The 24,636-nt window shown below is 46.9% G+C and overlaps 1 protein-coding gene across 10 annotated transcripts in view; it reads right to left on the bottom strand.

The window, feature by feature from the left end:
• Nucleotides 1-24,636, bottom strand: part of LOC119188214 (5'-AMP-activated protein kinase subunit gamma-1-like) — a 383,279-nt gene that overhangs the window by 207,761 nt on the left and 150,882 nt on the right. For 7 of the 10 annotated variants that reach the window (XM_075895085.1, XM_075895099.1, XM_075895073.1 and 4 more), the window contains exons 2-4: nt 10,541-10,778; nt 6,452-6,825; nt 3,144-3,177 (exon numbers count right to left, since the gene is read on the bottom strand). In XM_075895085.1, the coding sequence (XP_075751200.1) occupies nt 3,144-3,177; nt 6,452-6,825; nt 10,541-10,778 (646 nt within the window). The remainder of the gene's footprint in view (nt 1-3,143; nt 3,178-6,451; nt 6,826-10,540; nt 10,779-24,636) is intronic. The other 3 variants (XM_075895068.1, XM_075895093.1, XM_075895076.1) reach the window with 2 other exon arrangements.

Raw genomic sequence — 24,636 nt, 5'->3', positions numbered from 1 at the left:
CTCATACAGAAACGCGCGCATGGAGAAAGCACAGAGCCTCGGCTTCACGCGGAGCGCGCCCACCGGTTTCCATGGCAACTTGATCATACACGAGCGTAGATAACGTTACACACGGCGGCTCTCTTCAGAACTTCACAAAGCGCTTCACAAAGCTTCACACCGCGCATTGAAGAGGACGCTGCAGTCCCGGGGCAGTAGTTGAACTGATCTAAGCGTCGACCTCTCGCAATGGCTATACCACGTGACTACCAGATCTGCGGTCTCTTTACGCATACAGTTACGGGGAAAAAAATGAAGGGCTTTCTATACCAAAGCCATCAAAGTTAATATACACTGATTGTGAACCGCGATATTGATATGAAGCTGTGATATCGACATATTTTCATGCCTAATTGTTAGTGCACTTTGTGCGCTGCTTCATCGCTATCGAATGAACTCACTACACTTGAAATCACATGAGATCACTCAGCAAAGTAAGAATTGTTTCGTTGTCACCGATACTGCGCAACAGAAGTAGATATCGATACAAAACATGAAGCAGGCATATATATATATATATATATATATATATATATATATATATATATATATATATATATATATATATATATATATATATATATATATATATATATGTGTGTGTGTGTGTAGAACAAAAAAAAAACATAGGGGATGTGCAACAGATGTAACTGATACGTTACATCCAGACGGCGCATCATATCGCCACGTATAAACACGCGTGCCGCGTCCGTAAGGTAAGCAAACTCTTTCCCTCGCGTGTTGTAGACGGCGAATGCCGACCTTCATTCATAGGGTGCCGCAGAGTGATATGGCGGTATGCGGTACAGGGCGACACGAGAACATACGGAAGTTTTCGGTATTTATAAAGGAAACTCAGAACGTTCCAAGAGTTTTCCCGCTGCGATTTCACAAAAATAAATCCGTTTCCGCGACGGTTCAGTGCACGGGTACCGGAAAAAAAACATGATAGACGTTCCACATGTATTCCTATTTATTTCTTGTCTAGATATAATAAACTCAATTGCTAGTGAGCGCTGCGTATGTAAGCTTCTTTCCGTTTTCTATCCGGCCTAAAGCGCGCCGTTTTCACGCTCGATATACGTATACCAACCGGCCCGACAACGATCAGTGCAACTGAAACTGCAGAACGGCGCCAGCGGGATACACGGCTTGCGTCAAACAGTCACACAGCCGCGGTAAACAGCAGGTAACCATAATGCTGCCCAACGTCTATATACGCTCACGAGAAAACCGCGATACATGCAAGGTTCGCGAACAAAAAGTCACGGATGTACGCACGATATACCTGACGAGGTCAGCGATTCACCTGCTGAAATGCAGACTTGAAAGCCAAACACAGAAGATGACGTCGTATAGTTCAGGAAAAGTCAACGCGCAGTACTGGCGGACTGAGACGTGAGAATTAAGGGCTACATAATCTGCATACTTTTCTTTCCAGCGTGTACAGTTCATATCCTATCAGCTTAATTTTTTAATTGCGTCCTTTATTATCATTATTGGCCCGACTTGCAGCGACGTAACGCAGTTATCGTGAGCAATCGCTCGTAGCAGGCGTTATACTGACAAAAAAAAAGTCACGTTTCAATCGATGAATACATTGAACCGATCCTTAGAAAGTCATAACAAAATAGCACTAAAAGACACGAGAGAGTGCGCGTAGTGGCTTCAGTTAACAAACAACGAGCGCTACCACACTCAGAAAGTTCAGATGAAGGCACGTATACCACGCGTTCAGCACGAATTTTTATAATCCCATCCTTTACGAAGCATGTGCTTGAATCGCGTCACCAGTGGTTTCTCTTAAGCTGCGAGACACGACAGTATCGCATACCCTCTATCAGAAGCGAAAAGCGCGGGGGCGAGGCTTCCATGTCAGCCAGCTGTCGAAGTAGATCCGAAGTTTCATCCATTTTTCGAAAGATGACACGCCCATGAAGGGAGGAGATCCAAATTTTACCGCGAACGCCATTTCGTGACAACAAAAGCACTTATCGAAACAGGCTCGTCTAACACATGTTCTTGCGTAATCCATCGCAAAGTACAGTATAGCGGTACAAATACCCCGAATCAGAAGATCACATTGGTAGTCGGACCCGGTTTCTTACGTAAGAAACTAGCTCAGGACACACAAGCTCGATGGTGTAACGGACGAGTCTCCGCGGTTCGAGCAGTTGCATGCACCTCTCGTGCACGCAAGAGCTCAGCAACGGCTCAGATGTCTCCGTTCCTACCGTACCTGGTAGAAGCGCGATCTACGCCAATGTATAGACCTTAAGTCTCCTTAAGTCGAAAGCGGTGAAAGTGCGACGCATACATGGCACTTCTAATCACTCGGGATCAGCATGGGCTCGTGGTAGTGTACGAGCTATCTCTCTAGATAACCACCTCCGATAAGTCAGGAGAAAAAAGAAAACAGGGGAGCTCTCCGATTCGAAGGATACTCGGGCAGTTCTTGAATAGTTACCGGCTAATAAGGTACACGACGACACTACATGCCGATAAATACTTATTGGCATGAATGATTGACAAACTAAAATAAAAAAAGCAACGTGACAAGCGAAAAGCTTTTCACTGTGACGCTAGGCACTACGGTTCCATTCTCTCTGGTACCAGATGTTTACAAGAGTTACAGCTCCTCAGGAGTGAATCGCTGTCAAATATATCACGAGAACTAAAATAATGGCCTTTCCAGCAGGACACGGAATGGAAACGGTAAAGCCAGCTTCGCAGAATAAATCAACATCATTCTTTTGTTCTTTCATTTCCCCTTTTTTAATTTATTAAAAGGATGGTTATTTCACTACATTTTTATAAGTTCTCCGGGTATTATATATCGCTCTCGCTAACAATGAAGCTCTATACCTTGTTTTGTGCTTCCATTTTTATGCCCCGCTGCAAAAGTCGGCCTATTTTTGTCACTAACTGTTGTCAGCCTTTCCTTAACTCGGATTTACGTAACTGTGTTTGCGGGGCTCGCGACAGAAACGTTAAATCGTGTCAGCCTTTTTTCTTCGCTTTCTTTGTGTTACACGAACCGGAAAGGCAACGTTGTCACGAAGGTAAAAAAAAAAGGTATAAACAAACTCATTTGGTCCACTCACCGTATTGGATGCCACTGCTGCTTCCCGGGTATTTCTGCAAGGCAAAACGAGAAAGAAGTCAGCAGGTGAATAATCTTGCCTTTATACATGTGTGTCCCGCAGATGACACACAACTATAGTTGTGTGTCATCTGCGGTGTTGCTGAACGAATCTATAGATTTGTTCAGCAACACCTGTCGTTTGAAAACGCAAGTTCTTTTTTTTATTTTTTGCTTCATTCTTTCATTTCAGTGTTGGCGTGAGCTGTTTTCTTTATCTCTTAGTTAGGATATTCTGTTTATCATATCGTATACTATGATGGCGATTTGTCAAAGCACGATTAATATGAGATATAAGTATATTGCGGTTTCCTTGTTTTCCTCTTTGTAATGATCACAGGTTGCAAGGTTTTTCGTTTCATATGCCAAAGCACAGTATAATGCTCCCTGACCGGTCCTAAATTGGCGCTAGATTTATTCTCTCATGCATATAAATGAAATCTATATGTATAAGGGGGAGTCGCGCGCTGTGGGCCGCCCATACAAAAAAAAAACAGAGATCAAATGCAATTTTCATTTCGCAATCCCTAACCGAAAGATTCCTGAAGAAGCTGCAGTGACCTATACGTTCGTTTCCGCACTACACAACGTTAATTGATTTCCCTTTTCTCGGTGACAGATACTTTGGTATAGACGTTTAGGTGCGAAGGAAATGTCACACAGCAATGGTCTCGTTAACTGTCACAAGGAGTATATAGCTGTTTCGTCCATACTAGCCAACGTCAATACGCACATTGACGCCTTGATGGACTCTCGCGTAGGGCTCCTTTAAACGAGCGACAGATGGCCGTGAATTTACTGTAAGATAAGCCGACAGGTGGCGCTGCGAGAAAAGTCTGCCTAAGCTACAGGAATAAAACAAAAAGAAAGAAGCTCTCCTCGTGCACGCACTAGTGAAATTACCAAGTTCAAGAAACAATAAATAGAGCAAGAAGTGGCAGCGATGTACAAATGTAAAGAAACTTGTGAATCGCATCTATAGACCCGGTAATAGAGTAAAAACTCGACTCATGCACTTCCCAACCTCGACAGATAACATAGAAGTGTCGGAAGAACTCTAAGCAGACCGGGGCGTATGAAATAATTCCCCACCCACGCTGTTGTCAACGTCCTGTATTGTCACTAGCCTCTTGGCAACGGCAATGTTGACCGGCACCTTCGGAAGTGAACTTGCATCGATTTGGAGCAGCTCTTCGATGATTACTTGGGCCACATGAGTGAGCCAGCACAGTAGCGCACAAGGCGGTATGCACGACTTCCGAAAGTCGCCGCTGTCAAAAAGCACTCACAGGACCGATCTACGTCGCAAAGGCCACATCGTCGGCGTTTCTACGCGTTGTGCCTCTGAGTAGCACAGCGAAATTCGTTCATCGGACGAAACCGGCGATCGGACTCACCGAGTGAACCGAATTCAATTCACTGAAGCACAAGCATTCGCAATAGCTGCGTCTGCATGGCACTGGCAGAAGAACACGTCGTATAACAACTTCCCGGCGAATCGCAATCAAATTATAAGTAAAGCCTGCCATTCAAAAGAAAAATAAAAGAGAACTTAAAAAGTTTTTTTTCCAGAACTATCTAATCTAGAAAAAAAAAAACACGAATTCACATGCTACTCGTCACACAGAACAGTGGAAGAAGGTCACTGCACGGGCAATTTATTCTATGCAGAAAATACCCTAGACGCTGCATACCATTTGAAACTGATTTTATAAATTAGACATTGAAATACCAATAACCTCTGCACCAACACTGCGCGAACATTTCATCAATAAATGCTCACATAGGAAACAAATGAAACGTCTCGCTTGTTTCATTGCTTGTCGCTGACATGAATGTTTTCATTGGATAGAATTGTAGCATTTTTATTTTTGAGTTCACATTCCTGAATATCTGTTCTGCATGATATTATTTTATTTTATTTGTTTGTTTATTTGTTTATTTATTTATTGTTCTGAACATGTGCGCTATCGCTGCCTGCATAGCAGAGGTAGTTGCGGGCCTCCGTCAAGTTTCTCGAGTTTGTATCCTGCATCGTTGATGGAAATACAGAAGTTGCTATTATTTATTATTACGTAAAGGAAGCAATCTTAAACGATTAGACCGCACAAAAGCAACAGCCGCGTGCCACACTTCTTGGCGCATCACGGTAATATTGGATGCGACGAGGTTTATACCTATACATGCGGCCCACACCTATCAACATAAAACAAGTCGGACGCTTCTTCCGTCTACTGCGTTTATTCTGCGAGTGCGGGAAACCACACGCATGCAGCTCTCTCGCTTTTAGCTTTTTCTTTGACTCGATTCACCCCATGACGATAGTTATAGCGCGAGAACAAAACGACGACACAGAGACAAGAAGGACACGAAAGACACGAGCGCTAACTTCCAACTCTTAGCGGAAGTTATTCATGATTAGAAGCTATTCATGGTGGGCAGCGCACAAAATGAAACACACAAGAGAAGAAAACGGGAAAAGCGCTGGTCTAACACCTGAAAATTCATTTGGAAGAAAGCATATATATATATATATATATATATATATATATATATATATATATATATATATATATATATATATATATATATATATATATATATATATATATACATTGAACCATGTGCTACACAAGATTACATCCGATCAGTGAAGCAGATTTTTTGTTCTCATAATGTAACGGGCTAATTTACGCAACTGCCAACAAGACTAGCGCTTGTCCAGTTTGCTTCTCTTGTGTGTTTCATTCAATGGGCTGCCCACAATGAATGAGCATTCAACTCTCGACAGTGGCTTAATACAGATCGATCAGCCTCTTTAAGATACTTTGCACCGGCGTATCTCTCAATTTGATTGCACGAAGCGTCACTAGATCTGTGCCACCGTCCGGGGTAAACCCGGTGGTCTGTAAACCCCTTTGCGTACGCCGGAAAACCGTACACGCCAAAAACTTTTTTTAATATATAGCTAGCACGCCGTATTCACGCTAACGGCCTCGCCGCGGTGGTCTAGTGACTAAGGTACTCGGCTGCTGACCCGCAGGTCACGGGATCGAATCCCGGCGGCAGCAGCAGCATTTCCGATAGAGGCGGAAATGTAAGCCCGTGAGCTCAGATTTGGGTGCACGTTAAATAACTCCGGGTGGTCAAAATTCCCGGAACCCTCCACTACGGCGTCTCTCATAATCATATGGTGGTTTTGAAACATTAAACCCCACATATCAAATATCAATTCACGCTAACGCGGGAATGGATGTAGGCAATACATACAAGGTGTGCGCCTGGACGCACCTTGGACTTTCCCTCGACGCTGACCGACTGCGAGCGGCTCCGGAAGAGGTCCATGACCTTGGAGACGGCGCCCGTGCGGCTCTCGGAGCCCGACCGAGGGCGCCGGAACGGAGCCTCCGGGTCCACGGGGCTCAGAGGCGACAGCGGAGACATGGGCGCCGAAACGCCGCCGCCGGCCGCGCCGTTGGGCGGCGTGAGCGCGCTGCGAGAGCCCGGGAACCAGCTGTGGCCCCGCAGCGCCGACATGAGGTTGTTGGGCTTGCGGCTGCCTGAGGAGGAGGAGCCTTTGGAGTCGGACTTGGAGCGAGGCCGGAAGGCATCGAACAGCACCGCCTTGCGGGAAGGCGACACGCCTGGGGTGCCCCGGCGGGAAAACAACGGGAGGTGTGGGGGAAGGGAAAGAGAAAAGGCCCGCGGCGGGAAAAAACCCGCCCGGCCGGGAGGAGAGCAGCACAGCTGTGGGTCTCGGCCTGCTTTTCGGCTTCCGCATTTGAGCGCCGCCGCGGTCGTGACTGTCGTCTCGGGCACTGGTGACCCGAGTGCGTTCGCACGTCTTCCAGCAATCGGGTTTTATAACTTGTTCCTAAACTGCACATCCCGAATGAGACCTAAAGGCTTCCGGTGCCGAATGCATATAATGCCAGTGCTAACAAATTTTGTAAACACCTCTACAGCTGTCACGCATATAAGCGTGCGTGGCGGCCAACTGAGTTCGCGATCTGACAAATTTCTGAAGGTGCCCTTGTGTAGGCAATCCATGAAGTTTAAGAGCATAAAAGGAAAGTTTTCGCGCTCAGGGAGACCATGAGGTCTGGTTTGTGTGAAGTATATAGACTTCGCACAAACCAGGCAACAAGTTTCGTGGAAATTCTTTATAAGGATAGTAAGAACATATTTTTCATAGACCAGGGTATACTACGTATAGACCACAAATGCAAACGTCCGAATACGACACGAACGAGGCTTGAAGCTAAAGATAGCCCCATATGTATCTTTTTTTTTTTCGGCGAGATCACACCTTAACAGACACGAAGAACACGGAGATAATTAACATGTCGTTTCGTACACGTGCTACGAGACATCGCTGCATTATATGTGGCAGCTGTCAGCCAGATATAGCCGAACGCACAAAATCCAGCCAGTCACAATCGCAGCGCGCATTCGGCCCGACGCTTCGCCAAAAGCCGCCATGCGCGCACAAGCATGCCATCATGCGCTCCATCACCGCAAACCCCACAGTGACCGTGCAGGTACGTTTCGAGTGGCAAACGTGGCGAATTTAGGAACATCCACAAATTTAGCGCCTTTTATAGATTACTCTCATTGCTTATCCCCGCGCAACCTCCCACTGTTTCCCCATTCTACCTCAGTGTCCCGATAACTTTTTTACAGTGTGACTATATGCCACCTCTTAAATGTCGCGAAGTACACGGTAGTAATTATAGCATATATACATATAAATACACGTGCCGACGTCCTCTAAGTGTAGACAGTCTTCGTACTGGTATCCTCTTTTTAGGGTGTAGTGCAGAGACCACCACCACGACGAAAACGTCTCCTATAAGGTATAACAACGAGGTCGGCAGGCACTGGTCACTTTGGTAATATATACGACGGTCGGTCACAATAAGGCGTAATATAAAGCCCACTTTGTAAAAGCATGCTTCAAAGATAAACTCAGAATATAAAGCTCCAGTTTGTAACCCAGGAGACACCATTCCGCATGCCGCAAAAACACTTCCCTGAGAATTCTGAAGCCACAATCACAGGGAAGTGAAACAATATGCCTCACATATAACTCTTCCATTGCCGTTTATTTTTAAACGCCAATTGACAGCATTTGCCACGTAAGCACATGAATCGTATCGTGAAAGATGGACATCACGTGGGAACCAACGGACATCGCGAATGACAAAGCTGGGCGTTTCACTGAATTCCGACAACGCGCGCTTACTTACCAAATTACGATACTGCCGTTTTCGCTTTATCTCTTTCCCTCTTTCGTGTAGATCTCATCAAAATGACGTACATTACGACAACCCCGCTAACCAATTAACGTGTTTCAAAAAGCCGGTACACTTGCACGGGAACCATGACACGAAGCACTCAACTATGCACGCAACCACCACCATCAGCACAGTGCAAGCGAAAGCGTCTTGCTGTATATTTCCAGAATGGTAGCGGGGTTAGTGCAGTGCAGGGTTAACGTTAAGTGCGTAGAGAACTGCGAAGCGAAAGCTGATGATGCCACAGAAACACGTTGTCACGTGGTTCACATTAATCTCTACCTACAATCACAATTGCTACGATAAAAGAGATTATGCAAAACTTCAGTCTTCCAACCATTCGTAGCCCGAAGCTAGAAAAGGACGGTGGTTACTTGGCGGTGAGGTTCCATAAAAGAGCGAAGCAGCGCGAACAACTCAGTAGTGCTGTTCCTAATTCCTGAATCTTTCACACAAAGGGAGCTCATAGGGGCTTCTTACATTGTGCCCCGTTGTCAGTCGCCATCTATAGCTTCCCCCATGAGAATTGTCTCAACATTTCGAGTTGTCGATTAATTCGTACTCTCGATTAATTGGTTATCTGCTAGCCTCCTGGTTTTCTCATGACAGCAGGGCAACTGCCACAAAAAGATGTTGGTCTTGGGGGGCGAACCACAGCTGCAGCACGATATCATTTTTTTTTTAACTACGAAGCTTTCCTACGCTTGCGTTCTTTTTGAAGCTTCATGCTATGAACGGTGGAATGGCAATAACGTTATAAAGAAGCTAGTCCAGTCAATCGATGAAATTTCCGTTCTAGATGTGTTTTTTTTTTCTCTTTATGCGACGCGTAAGCGCCATCAACTGTCGCTTGAACAACGAATGCTAAAAAGGGTAGTGTCACCGCTTGCCCTCTTTGCGTGCCACCACAACCAAACAAACTAACAACTTCACAGTTCACCAAAACAAGAATGCATGCAATCCACGCGCAACCGGAACATGTGTGGTGCGAAGGTAGGTGGCAGGCATATCGAGCAGCAAGCACACTTTGACGGAGGCAAACGCCGCGCTTTCTCAAAGTAAACGCCTTCCAGAATGCGACGTGCACACCTTTCGGTGGGAACAGGTCGATTACAAAAAGCTCGTTCGTGATGCCTCGCAATTTCAAAAAAAAACTTTCGCGGAATTTAATTAAGAACGCTTAAACACTCCGGCATCGAACAACTGAGAATATCCCAGCAAGACCAGCTGCATTTCTCGTCCACTTCTTGTCACACGGTAGCTTTGGTCAATGGCTACGATTCGTAGCCCACACAGTACCCAGACATATCTGAAGTGTTCTATGTCTAACTGATGCGCACAGTTACATTACATTTTTTTCCCCTTGCACATGCACTCGCCTTTTTTAACGTTCTTTAGCCGCCTACAGAGATGTCAGCTGGTATATGAACCGGCTAACCTCTTAGTCCTTTTGTGACTTCCTCTGCTTCACTGCACCGTAACTCTTTCTAGACGCTACCATTGAGTCAAACACACAGCAAACGGTTTTCACCAAACTAGTGGCTTCTTTCTCTCGTTCTGGAGGAGCGGGTGTCGAACGGCAAAACATGGTATTTATCTATGAAGTTACGCCCACGAATAAGCTGACGACTAGGAGAACGAAGTCATTACCCGAGGAACGATACGGCCTTAATATTGGAGTAAAAGGCTTCTATAGCATAGATAACTGTGCTATTGGGACCGGTCGGTCTTGGCACGGCTATAGATAGAGTGACCTTCTAGGTCACTCTAGCACGGCTGGCCAGTGGCTACGGCGAACGCCACGGCTGCGGCTTTGATAATAGCCCCGGCTATGGCCAGTGATTTAGGCCATGACCTAGGTCATTGTGGTCTAGCCATGGGGTCCTGTTGGGTCCGTTCTCCTAGTGTGGTTGTGAATTCGCGCGAAAGCTGTACTGCTCACGAAAACTCCACCCGCCTCACAGGTTATTCGGCCTGCCACTTGTTCCCGCCGCAAGGGATAATGCCAGGCGTATAGCGAGGATCACGCTCCGTCAGTTAGACGTGCATCGAAGAGGCTCACCGCCGAGCACGTCGTCGCCGGACTGCCTTCTCGCCCTCGACGAGAGCTGCAGGGCGGGCAGGCGGTGGGCCCCGCCGGACAGCGAGCGACGCCGCTCAGAGGGCAGCGTGGCCGAGACGCCCAGCGGCGGGCCCGACGGGTAGCGAAGGTCGCCCGCCGCGTCCACGGACTCGTCCATGGGGCCCCAGTCGGCCGTGGTCACGATGCGAGGAACCACCAGCTGCCCTTTCTCCTCGCCCTGCGAGACACGAAGGATGAGACGAGCGCCGTCAAAACACCGACTCGAGACAGTCTTTGTGACTTCGCCGCCACAAAACATTTATATTAAAAGATGTCGCGCTTTGGCATGCTCTTCGGCGAAGAAAAACAAGAGTTAATTTTAATGAAATAGTTCCAAGAATGGGTTGGGTGGCGTCCCCCAAGTCCAAAACTTCACAGGCTTCCGCCACCCGCATAAGTGACTCAGAAGTGCTATAGTTTCTTTCTGGGTCCGAGACTAGCGAGTTGTGCTTCCCAGTATCTCACTGTTTCAAACTGTTTACCAGGTTGGTATATCAAAAATGGTTTTAAGTTATCTGGCTATCGGTCAGATCCCCACGATAATTGGTTCAAGTTGGCAAACCACCGAACCCCGCAAGAGGTTAGCATATGCGTGAGGCTCGTTCACAAGGAGAAGCACTCTAACCAGTGGTATACGCCCCACCGAGAGCCGCGAAAGAGATGGATAGGCAGACGAGTATAGTAAATGTTTTATCCTCCCAAGTTTTCAGAATGTCACGGTCAGTACGGATAGAAAACGTATTCCCGAGATATATACCTAGGTGAGGAAGAATGTCTTCTCTCTATGAACCGAGGCCCTTTTAGTAAGCATGCATGGGATGGCCTGTTCGTGTGTCATGGATCGGGTAACAAGATCCCGACTTGAGGTTTCCAATTCCCCGACTTGAGGTTTCCGATTCCCCGACTTGAGGTTTCCAATTCCCCGACTTGAGGTTTCCAATTCCCCGACTTGAGGTTTCCAATCCTCCGCCTTCAACGTACGATCACTCCAACCAAGCAATTACCACCTCTCATTCCCTGCGAACAAATACGGCACGTAATCTCAAGCTTACGTGATATCCATGCCACTAGGTAAACCGTAAGTGAACTGGTTCTCTCTAGTCAGCTAAAGTATACTATATTCCAACATAATAAAAAAAACGTGTGTGACTATTCTGTACGAGTCCTGACTGGTCACGCATTCGTTTTTCTTTGAAGGGGCTTTTTTTCTTTCGAGTTTTTTAAACGGACACTAACTCGTTTTCGGTGCGACGACCACGACTCTCCGAAGAGAAAGAAAAAAAATCCCAAAAAAATTCGCTTGTATATTTAAAAAAATAGCCACACACGTGGCAAGTGAGAACTCACAAAAATGAGTGTCAAAATACTTATTTTTTACCAGCGTTCAAAGGGCACGATATCGTTGTTTTTTGTTTCCATTTTTTTTATTCGTAGTTAGCTGAAAAACTTATCACACAAGCCACACCGAAATACACGACGCAAAGGCAATCTTTTGGTCTTTCAACAAGTCAGACGACCAGCCTCTATCGGAAGAAACACTGCTACGCCATCGTCCAGACCTGATTGATACGTGGAACTTAACGTCCCAAAACCACCACATGATTATGAGAGACGCCGTAGTGGAGGGTTCCCGAAATTTCGACCACCTGGTGTTCGTTAACGTGCACCCAAATCTGAGCACACGGGCCTACAACATTTTCGCCTCCATCGGAAATGCAACTGCTGCAGCCGGGATTCGATGCCGCGACCTCCGGGTACCTTAGCCACTAGAACACCGCGGCAGGGCGCCATCGTCCAGACCTAACATCACAGAAAAGGGGCTTACAAGCGCCCATATAGGCTTCGTGCGGTCTACTGGCCTATTAGAACGACTTTGAGTGGAGCGCTCACATGTGCGTTTATGTGTGTGGCTGCAAGTTTGTTTCTTTCTTTTTCGTGTTATGCTCTCTTTCTTTGAATCTCCTATTCCCCAAACGCAGTGCAGGGTAACATACGAAATATTACCTTCTGGTTTTATGGTGGCAAGACATGAAAAAATTACTACCAGAAAGCATAGCCGGCTTCAGAAGAGGTAGATGCACAATGGACTGCATTCTGGATTTGGTCACAGATGTGGAAAATCAACGAACGCAAGGAAACATCACGGTCGCTGTATTCCTCGATGTTCACCGAGCATACGACACAGTGAGTCACGTTCCCGTTCTGGAAGGCCTGGCGTTACAGGGATTCAGGGCAAGATACTGCGTTCGATCGCCGACTTCCTGAAGCACCGGAAAGTTTTTGTAGTTACGCAGGAGGGCCCAACGACAGAACATGTCGTCAACCAAGGAGTGCCACAGGGCAGCGTGCTAAGCCCTACTCTCTTTAATGCAGTCATGGCGCAGCTCCCGTATAATCTTCCACCTAACATCAGATGTTCAGTATATGCTGATGATATAAGTATATGGACGTCTGGTCCATCGTTTTTGGATATACAACAAACTCTACAAGAAGAATTGGATTATGTAGACCGCTTTCTAAAAAAAAAGAGGTATGGCACTGAGTCTGGCTAAAACAGCCATACTTCCGTTTATATTAAAAAGGCCTGGAAATTTCCAGATTATTCTGCAAAATCAGCCTATTCAAATGGTTAAAACTCATAAATTCGTGGGAGTAATTTTAGACCGGAGACTAACATGGTCGCCTCATGTTCAGTCCCTGGAACAAAAAGTGAATCAGGCCATTCGAATCCTCCGGCTTCTCTGCGGGGCCAAATGGGGTGGTACTACAGAGTCGTTATTAGCCCTACATGTTGCCTGGATACACCCTATCGTAACTTACTCACTGCCCCTGCTGCACGGACTCCCAGCCTCCACCGAAAGGAAACTTCACTTGTTATTGGCAAGAAGCTTGAGGGTATGTCTGGGTCACTTGTTATTGGCAAGGAGCTTGAGGGTATGTCTGGGTTTACCACGGTCAACTTCCAGTGCTTTAGTGTATGCGGAGGCTCGAGAGCCACCTTTGGCAGTACTCCGAACTAAAGAAACATCTCGAAATTTATTTAGAATTTTCACGCAACATGAAAGTCATTTTTTATCTGGTGCACTAAAACAAAGAACGGCAACGAGACTACAGGATACTATATCATTATTTCAAGCAGTAGTACCAGAATTTAAACAATGGAAACCTTCAAAACCACCTTGGACGCTGCCACTTCTCAACGTTATCCGTGAAATAGACGGCATAGAGAAGAAAGCAGACATGGCACCTCTAGTAGCGGCACAGTTGGTACTTCATCAGCTTTATGTAATGCATAATGACAAAACGAAGATATATACAGATGGATCATGCACAGAAGAAGCGTCAGCCTGTGCGGTCTTTATACCCGAAATTCAGAAAAAGAGGATGTACAAATTATCGCACAAATCTTCATCGACGACAGCGGAATTGGTGGCTATCTTTGAAGCAGTTAAGCTTATCTGCGCGAATCCCGAGCCACGAAAATGGGTGATATGCACTGATAGCAAACCTGCTCTTCAGCTAATCAGAAATGTGAGATCAACTTACAGAAATGGTGAAATAGCACAATGCATCGCAGAAACTGTGGAATATGCCTCATCGCAGGGTCACAACATCGTATTCCAAGGTGTCACAGAACGAGCGCTAAAAAAAGAGCGCGCCGCCAAATTCTTGCAACAACGGGCGGGAGAAACGCCGCGAGGTCAAAAGAAAAAAAAAGAAAGTAAACGTCCAAGGCTCCCCGGGCGCGCGCTCTCCCCGCAGAAGCGTGGCTTCATCGACGAACCTCCTCACCCCACAACGGCGGCCGAGCAAGCCCGCGATTTTTCTAGAACGAAGGAGGCGTGGCCATGCCGAGTTGAGTCATCCGACGCGGAGGGCAGTCGAACTGTCTCGCACCTCTCCCCAGCCTTCGCTGCGCATCGCGCCGACGAAATGAGGAGAACGTTCTGGAAGGTGGCGCGGAAGGTATTTAATCGAGCGGCCGAGACGAGAAAGCAGGAGGAGACGGAAGTTAACGCCAGAGCGCGTAGGGATTCCGCCGAGTAGTCGGCGAAGGTTTTGGTCCGTAGGGACGAAGCCGGAGATGAAGAGGATTTCCACCTGAGGGGTGAAGGCTCGGGCTACAGGCAAGAGCGTGTGTTTACCGCTATCGAGCGAAGACCCGTGGCAACAGCTGCGGGTGTGAGGCCGACGTGTTCCGGCGAAGAAGTTGAAGTTTGAAGAGTGGCCAATTGAAGACGGGAGGTTTCCTGGAAGAGAAACTTCGAGGGCTGCGGAACGACAACAACGCTGGACTTTGAGTGAGTGATTCTCGGAAGAGTATCATCTCGACTTTGGTTCCAAGAACTTTGGACTGAATAGGTTTTCTGTCTCTTTAGTCTTTAAGTGTCTTGGTTGTTCAATGCATGCGACTGCATTGTAGTGCGTATTGTTGTCCGTGTCCGTTGTTTCAAGTGTGGCTGATTGTATTGTGTAGTACGTTGATTGATTGGTTTGATTGGTGACATATTGTATGTAACTATTGTGGAGTGTACAATTTTGTGTATTGCTTTCGATCTGCCATTATTGAGAATATAATTTGTTTGTTTATCAACTCTCGGCTCCGACTTGTTCTTTGGGCCACAGCCGGCGTCCGCTGGCGCGCCAAAAAGGACCACTTCTAAATTGTCCACGCTTTCGTGGTGCGGTTCGGGGGGCCGATACTTCGGCCCTTGGAATTGGCCCGGCGATCGCCTCCCCAATTAACGGGACCGGTGTGACAATTAACCTGGCGTCCGCGAAACAGGACCTTTTGGTGCACAGTGTGTCCAAAGTGGTGAGAAAGAGCCTCGAGTTGTTGATAGTGCTATCGGAAAGATTTTGTGTGTTGCTCTGTGTTCTCGTCAGCGAGTGCAGGGGAGTGTTCCGATAGACTGATTTAGGCAGATACTTTTTACACGTGGCAAGACTTTATTTGCGAGACACCATGGATCTCGAAAAGTTAGTTGCTCTTGGTGAGAAGATGGGTCTTTCTGGCGCCGAACTACGGAAATGGGTAAGCCAGAAGGAGAAAGAGGCGGTGGAGAGAGAGAGGTTGGCAGCTGAGAGAGCCAAGGAAGAAAAAGCAGCTGAGTTGGAACGAGAGAGGTTGGCAGCTGAGAGAGCCAAGGAAGAAAGAGAGCAACAATTGAAGTTGGAGTTGGAGAGAGAAAAGCTGGCAGCTGAAAGGGCGAAAGAAGAAAGAGAGGCAAAGGAGCGACAGCTGAAAGAAGAAAGAGAGCAGCAGGTGAAGTTGGAGCTGGAGAGAGAAAAGCTGGCCGCTGAGAGGGCGAGAGAAGAAAGAGAGGCAAAGGAGCGACAGCTGAAAGAAGAAAGAGAGGAAAAGGAACGGCAGCGTCAGCACGAGATGGAACTCGAGCGGCTCCGTTTGCAACAGCGAAGCGAAACTCCCGTCCAAGCTAGAGTTGAAAGCAGCGAACGGGAAGATCACGGCTTCCGCTTGAACCCAAGCAAGCTGCTCGTAGCGTTTGATGAAAGGAAGGACGACCTTGACGCGTACCTTCACCGATTTGAGACGATCGCGAAGAGCCAGAATTGGCCGGAACATCAATGGGCAACTGCTTTGAGCACTTGCTTGAGTGGTGAAGCGCTCAGTGTGTACGGTAGGCTGACGCCGACCGATGCAGCCAACTACGCAAAGGTGAAAGCTGCTTTGCTGAAGCGATTTAGATTTACTGTGGAAGGATTCCGGGACAGATTTCGGACAGGAAAGCCAGCTGATGGTGAGACGGCTACACAGTATGCCGCCCGACTTTGTCATTATTTCGACAGATTGATTGAACTTTCAGGGACAGCGCAGGAGTACGATGAGCTTAGAGAGCTCCTTATTAAAGAACAATTTCTTACTAGTTGCCACCCAAGTCTGTCGCTGTACTTGAAAGAGAGGAAGGCTGAGTCACTTGAAGGAATGCTTGAATTGGCTGATCAATTCTTGGAAGCGCAAGGTGGAACTAATTTGGCCAAGGTCAAGAAGGAGTGTCCCGATGATTGGAAGAAATTGGCTCCCGAAGAAAAGAAGCGTGCACCAGAGAGCATTCCGCGATGTTTTCTGTGCAACCGAGTGGGTCATCGCGCGAAAAACTGTCGAACGATCTTAACGAGCCCTACGGCAGTAAAATGTTTCAAGTGTGGTCAGACTGGGCACAAAGCAGATGCATGTCGGAACGGAGTGAGTCAAACTCACCAGGTATACTGTGTGCAAGCAGCACCGAAATCTGATAATAATGCCGTCACTGATGGATTCGTAGAGTTGAAGAATGGGGAGAAAATTCCTATTGTGGGGGCTGTAATGTCAAAACAGCCAACCGGTGTTACGAAGGGAATGCCAACGCTTCCTGGAAAGATTGCAGGCAAGAAGATTACGGTTCTAAGAGACACCGGTAGCTCCACGGTTATCGTGCGGAGAAATTTGGTACGGGAAAGTGAGTTGACAGGCAGAACGAAACCGGTTTGCCTAATTGACCGTACGGTTCGGATGCTTCCCGAAGCAGAAATTGAGGTTGAAACCCCGTACTTCAGCGGGAAGGTTATCGCTCTATGTATGACGACCCCCCTTTACGACCTTGTCATCGGAAACATCGACGGAGCGCGAGGGCCGAATGATCCAGAATGTTTGGGAGAAGACCCGAAGATAGAGCCCTCGCCAACACAGCGGCCGCGAGATACAGTGGAGGAGCATCCCGTGACGGATCTCGCTAGAGCCCAAGGTGAAGCTGCGGCGCAAGAGACAGCGAAGGAGAAGACGATCGTGTCGAATCAGTTCACGGGCCGAGCAACCAGACTTACGTCGGCACGACCTCAGCCGACCGACAGTGTAAAGGAGACGGAGTTGGCCAGCCGGGAAAAATGTAGAGGCATGATCAAGCGGGTAAATAAACAGACAGGACCCGTCGAATGTAATGACGCGTTGACGGTGTCGGAAGAGACAGCGATGGCTGAGACGACGCCTCAGATATCGTCGTTGGAAAGGGCTCGCCGAACGTGGAAACACAAGAAGAGATCGAGCGAACACCGCAAGAAAGGGCGCAAGCGCCGCGCAAGGTACACAGGATAAGTGCTGAAGTCGAATCAGAATGTGTTGGGCAGTGCTGAGTGCCATACGTTGTGTTAATGTTGTGTTATCCTGTGTCACAAGTGTCGAAGTGTTGTGCTGTGATGTGATGTATAGTATTGTACCATTGTTGTAATGAGAGAACTTTGTACATTTGTATTGTTGGGAATATGTGGTGGAGTGTTGTACTCATGCGCTTGTGGTTGTGTTTTCACGTGTTGTGTAATTGAATTACAATGTCCAATCGTATTGAGTGACATATTGTGAATGTGAAGTGTCATGAGCGACGGATTGTGTTACAGTCTGTGAGAATGTGTGGTGACTGTTCGCGCTCGTTTGTGTGGTTTTGAATATTATGAGATAATATTCTTAAAGTGGGGGGCAGTGTCACAGAACTAGCGCTAAAAAAAGAGCGCGCCCCAAAATTCTTGCAACAACGGGCGGGAGAAACGCCGCGAGGTCAAAACAAAAAAAAGTAAACGTCCAAGGCTCCCCGGGCACGCGCTCTCCCCGCAGAAGCGTGGCTTCATCGACGAACCTCCTCACCCCACAACGGCGGCCGAGCAAGCCCGCGATTTTTCTAGAACGAAGGAGGCGTGGCCACGCCGAGTTGAGTCATCCGACGCGGAGGGCAGTCGAACCGTCTCGCACCTCTCCCCAGCCTTCGCTGCGCATCGCGCCGACGAAATGAGGAGAACGTTCTGGAAGGTGGCGCGGAAGGTATTTAATCGAGCGGCCGAGACGAGAAAGCAGGAGGAGACGGAAGTTAGCGCCAGAGCGCGTAGGGATTCCGCCGAGTAGTCGGCGAAGGTTTTGGTCCGTAGGGACGAAGCCGGAGATGAAGAGGATTTCCACCTGAGGGGTGAAGGCTCGGGCTACAGGCAAGAGCGTGTGTTTACCGCTATCGAGCGAAGACCCGTGGCAACAGCTGCGGGTGTGAGGCCGACGTGTTCCGGCGAAGAAGTTGAAGTTTGAAGAGTGGCCAATTGAAGACGGGAGGTTTCCTGGAAGAGAAACTTCGAGGGCTGCGGAACGACAACAACGCTGGACTTTGAGTGAGTGATTCTCGGAAGAGTATCATCTCGACTTTGGTTCCTCCAAGAACTTTGGACTGAATAGGTTTTCTGTCTCTTTAGTCTTTAAGTGTCTTGGTTGTTCAATGCATGCGACTGCATTGTAGTGCGTATTGTTGTCCGTGTCCGTTGTTTCAAGTGTGGCTGATTGTATTGTTTAGTACGTTGATTGATTGGTTTGATTGGTGACATATTGTATGTAACTATTGTGGAGTGTACATTTTTGTGTATTGCTTTCAATCTGCCATTATTGAGAATATAGTTTGTTCATCAACTCTCGGCTCCGACTTGTTCTTTGGGCCACAGCCGGCGTCCGCTGGCGCGCCAAAAAGGACCACTTCTAAATTGTCCACGCTTTCGTGGTGCGGTTCGGGGGGCCGATACTTCGGCCCTTGGAATTAGCCCGGCGATCGCCTCCCCAATTAACGGGACCGGTGTGACAAATGGATACCCAGCCACATTGGAATAAAGGGAAATGAAGATGCTGATAGTCTCGCGAAGAAAGCATTGAAGGAAGGACGGGATTGCACAATCCCTATATCTGGGACGGATATTCGAAATTTTATATCGCAAGGAGCTAACCATTGTTCGATGGAGAAGTGGTTTGAGAGCCCTAAATCAAAGGAAACAGTACTTTATGAAGTTGATCCACACAGAAAATTTTCCATAGCGACAGACCTCCCACGACACCTAGAGACATTGATCCACCGACTTAGATTGGAAGTAGCATACACAAACAGCTTCCTGCACAAGATACATCGATCCAACTCACCGGAATGCCATTGTGGTCATGCAGAAGAAAATGTTAGCCATATTCTTTTGGAGTGCGTTAAATACGCGAAGGAAAGAGAAAAATTAAAGAACAAATTAGCAAGTTTGGACAGACGGCCCCTCACAATAAAGAAACTACTTGGACCATGGCCTGAGATGCATCTTCAGAAAAAGGCAATAATATTCCTGACAGAATTTTTAGTGGAGACCGGACTGGAGAAGCGCCTATGACTGACAGCCAGAAATGGGTACTATGTAAAATGTGGTCATGTATATAATGGCATTAGAGTAGTAAGGTGTGCGTGTAAATAGTTTATGACTGTGTGAACTGCGTGAATAAAACTGTGTATTGGCATGTTATTTGATCTGGTTTCAGTGTGCTATTATGTGTTTTTCTTTTTCCTTTTCCGTATTGTTAATTTTTGGGTACCGTTCTGTATTATTATTTTATTTTTCGCTGCAGAACTTTATGGAGTAGCCGAGGCAATAGGCTCCTCAACCTCTCCACAGCAAAACAGTTAAAACAGAACAGAACAGAACCTTCTGGTTAACCTCCCTTTTTTTTTCTCTTTATCGTATCTCTTTACACCCATGCACAAACTCGACTTCCGTTATTCCAAGCTCCAAAGTAATACAAGTGCCAAGAGGATGAGTGCGTGCCGGCGATAGATGCGGTAATCTCAAAGGCCCCACAGGCCAGCGTGCGCATGAGCTGCAAGAGTTGCAACGTCGGATAACTTCGTTTATTCTCGAGCACACACACTCACACAAAAAAGTATAGCTGATCAAGCTTGTCGGCCGACACTGAGATGCATTTTTTTTAAAGAAGCGGGCGCGCTGAAAACACCGCGAAACACTGCGCAACGCGGAAAATCCGGCCGCCATATACTGCAAGGCACGCAGTTGTTGCAGGATCAACGTCGCTCACAACGGAAGCCTGCCACACGATGGCGTAAAATATAGCAGTGTTGCGTTTGGACTTGCTTCAGAGTGTCGTTAACTTTATCCTCTCTGATGCAACCACTAAGTGTTTATCCAACCGCATCGCCTGTTTCATTTTTTTTTTGTTCCGACACATGTGATCTAACGGTGGTTTCTCAGGGCAATGACGTAAAGGCTAATAAAGGAGGCCAAATCGAAAGACCAACGTCCTCCCTCATTTCATTTTCCCTCAAGTCAGCATTCAGTTGCACGAATTCTTCAGCTGTATCCAATACATGGAGTCTAGTGGTCTGTGCACTAATATAGATAAGAGCGAGATCCCCTCACAAGCGCCGCGTTAATGAGTCCAGGCTGAGCCCCGATCACTGAAAATTACTGCACAAGAGAAACACTGCTGTGCTCCCTTATTTCTATATCCTCACCGTTTAATCCCTCAATCCGCTTCCCCCAGTGTAGGATAGCAAAACATACACGCGTTTGGTTGACCTTCCTGCCTTTCCTTCCATTTCCTTTTACTTGCTTACGTTGAACTCAGCGCGCGGAAGAGAAAGTACAGCATGCAGTGCTTCGTGAAAATAAGTATAGCGGGTGCGACGTCTCAGTGACAAAGAAATACATCTTCGACAGTATTACGAAATGTTTCTCGTGAACAGTTCCCGAGTATGCGCCGCAGATGTACCAGGAGGAATAATAATAAAGTAAAACCTCGGTGATTGAAATCTCACGGAGTCATTAAGAATATTCATATAATCGAAAATTCATATACGCTGTCGTTTATTTTAAAGAACCCCGGGTTGTCAAAATTTTCGGAGCCCTCCACTACGGCGTCTCTCATAATCATATGGTGGCTTTGGGACGCCAAACCCCACATATCAATCAATCAAGCTTTCGTTTATTCTTTCTCGGGGCCACAGCGACATCATGAACAGGATTTAAGTATACCGCGCGGTAGAAAACACGGACGGGAAAAAGACAAGGACAAGCGCATTGCATTTATATATGAAAACCAGGAAAAAAAAAGTAAGAAAGAAAGGAAGAAAAGTATCATTTGAACAAACGTCAAACTTTATATAGCCGAAGCACGAGGCAGAATATCAGATGCATTACAGACATGCGCCATTCGCCAGATACTGATGCTCCCTTATCTAGGAGGGCAACCGATGGTTAGCTCACGCAGGTTCTTGAGCCATTCTCTCTGCTTTAATAATCATGCGCGTGTGATCATTTGTGTGCCTGTACGAAACCACTGCATTTTCAAACAGCGCATGACAACGACGCCTGCTGACATGCTGAACCAAGAAACGCTCAATGCCATTGCGAACATTGCATGCGCGTGCGGGAAGGCACTCGTGGCGCATGTGTGTAATGCATCTGATATTCTGCCTTGTGCTACGGGTATAAAAAGTTTGACGTTTGTTCAAATGATACTTTTCTTTCTTTCTTTCTTTCTTTCTTTCTTTCTTTCTTTCTTTCTTTCTTCTTTTTTTTCCTGATTGTCATGTATAAATGCAATGCGGGCGAATAAACCTTCAGTTGATAGTCTGCGCTTGTTCTTGTCTTTTTCCCGTCGATGTTTTCTACCGCGTAGTATACTTACTTGGATCATGTATCACCAACTCACCCAATCGTCCACTTTGATTAGACATGAACGGCTCAAATAATTGTTAGTAAAGTTATCGGAAAGTCAACAAGCATGCTTGTATTAGTAAATATACGGCGCGTGCGCACGTACATAATTAACAGGTGCCGTGACCCGTGACCGCTAATAGCCCATTCGTAATCTCACTGCGCTTTTCCACATGACACCAAAGTAGTGAGGCAAAGTGACTTTGCAAGGTGATAGACGAATGACAGAAAATTTCAGAACTGCTGTCCTTAGTTGCTAGTATTTTCTTATCACGGTAGTGCTTGGGGTGCTGTAAGTGAAATTTAGAGCCGTGGCCCCAGGATCGAGAGGTTTGCTGAAAATTCGGGAGCCTACCGTGCTAGCTAATTCGACAGTTCGCAGGCGGGCGCGTACATTGCAAGGCCTAACTCCTCCAGAGAAACTGTCCGCTCCGTATCTCGAGATCCTATACATTGCAAGGCCTAACTACTCCAGAGAAACTGTCCGCTCCGTATCTCGAGATCCTATACATTGCAAGGCCTAACTCCTTCATAAAAACTGTCCATTTCGTACCTCGAGATCCTCGTCCGCATGCCCGCGCCCTCGCGTTGCCCCGTTTTCCGCGACAGCGGTGGGAACAGCGCTAGCGTATACGTTCGCGTCAAACGTCGCCAGGTGAAAATCCGTTCAGAACAACCTTACTACAATACACTGAAGTCCGACGGGCCTTGGCCGGGACCACAGACCCCATAACGGCATGTTTAATTGAAATGTTTGAAAGCTTTATTGTTGTACTCGCGTCGAAACCTCGTATATGCATGCCGAATGCGCATATGAGTAGAGTATCTGTCAGGCAATATGGAATTTAGCTCCCACTCCTCTCTTTGTATAAGATATACAGCGGCGCCTTTTCTTTCTCTTTTGCTCCTTCACCGTGTCTGTGTTTCTGGTGTTGCGCTGTAAACAAGTCCACGATTAATCCCAACCAACTGGCCCAACTTACCGTCTTGCTGACATATAATAAACTTCAAACTTCAAGACCCGCAGCCTAAGCAACAGTCTTTGTTTCATAGAGCATTTGATCGCAAGGACGTGGCTTGCGTCGAGGAGGCAGGCACGTGTTATCAGTGACAGTACAACGATGCTGCTGTCTCGAGCAGACCAGCACGCGTTGGCGTGTTGAAAAGAAAAAAAAAGCGCGAAGCCAAAGCTATCCGTGATCTTAAAGCCAAGGCGCATTAAGGCCTTCAAGATTTGCGCGCACAATCTCGGAGGCAACGACTCGCCGCCGATGGTCGCCTAGCGCTCATGCTCACGCCCGCGGGTTGCCGCATTTTGCCCGCTAGAGTACGTTCGCATCAAACGTCGTCATGTCGAAATTTGTTAAGAACAACCATACTCCAATGCACTGTAGCCTAATGGTCCTTCGCTGGGACCACAAAAATTCGTTATCAACCCAAAATTTGCCACATAATCGTATAACCAACGTTTCACATACGTAATCGTTTTTTTTGTGTGTGTGTGTGTGTGCGGATAGAACTCGGTCGGAAGCTGCAGGCTCCTACTGTCGTCGTCCTGCGCTTTACGCTAGATCTGGCACGCAATCATGTTCCGGCAACCAACTGCGATGATTATATTTATTGGCGTTCCATTTTAAACTGGGCGGAAACGAAAAGGCAGCTCATGCGTTTTCAATAATCGAGTGTGAGGCATATTCAGTCAATAGTGTCAGTAATGTTTCTCGGCTATAAGCAAGCGCTACAATCGCATGTCACCTTATGCAGTCAGGAATCTTGGTTATCACATATTTTATAAAGTTTAAGCTTTTTTTTTCATGCAGAATCCAGAATAAACTTTATTTCCAACAGATTAGTTGGCGATCCCCCACGCAAAAAGCTGTGCAAACAGCTTGACGGGACCTGCGCGCCTACAGAGGGCAGAACATGCACAGGATTCTACACAAATGTAAACACTGCCAGCAAAAACAAACACCATGATACGAAGAAAAATATAAAAGTCGCGTACAAGGAACGTCGAAGCACTGGTACAACATGATGCACACTACATAAAAAAATTATATCTTCATCAAGTATTCACGCACATCTTATTTGAACACACTAAAAGGGGCACTGCAATTTATATGGGATTTTAAGTAATTGTAAAGAGTTGGTAAGCAAAACTCTAGTCTAGCTCTACCGTAGTTCGTGCGTGTATGGGGTACTGGTGCTTGCTTGTTACGTATAATGTAGTCATGACGGGTGTGTTCTTCCTGTTTTTTTTTATGCATGTGAAGAGAGGGTGTATAATCGCGTAACTTGGAAGCAAGTATATATTTCAACGAAAAAAAAATTTACTGCCAACCACGCCTCCAAAAACCTCGATTCTCCCATCCCTTGATCTTGTGCCTGCACCTTTTTCCACTAATATACCTAACGTACCTGGTTTACCTCAGCGACTGTCCAATTAATGTTTCTAAAGGGCACTGCGCCAGCGGCGACATTCCCCGGTCTAGCTGAGCAACAGGTGGCGAAAACGAAATCGAAGTTCCCGCTCA

This window comes from Rhipicephalus microplus, chromosome 1 (genome assembly GCF_043290135.1).
Source record: "Rhipicephalus microplus isolate Deutch F79 chromosome 1, USDA_Rmic, whole genome shotgun sequence".
NCBI lineage: Eukaryota > Metazoa > Arthropoda > Arachnida > Ixodida > Ixodidae > Rhipicephalus > Rhipicephalus microplus.
The sequence above is the reverse complement of the archived record's forward strand: the minus strand, read 5'-3'. Positions and strand labels throughout refer to the sequence as shown.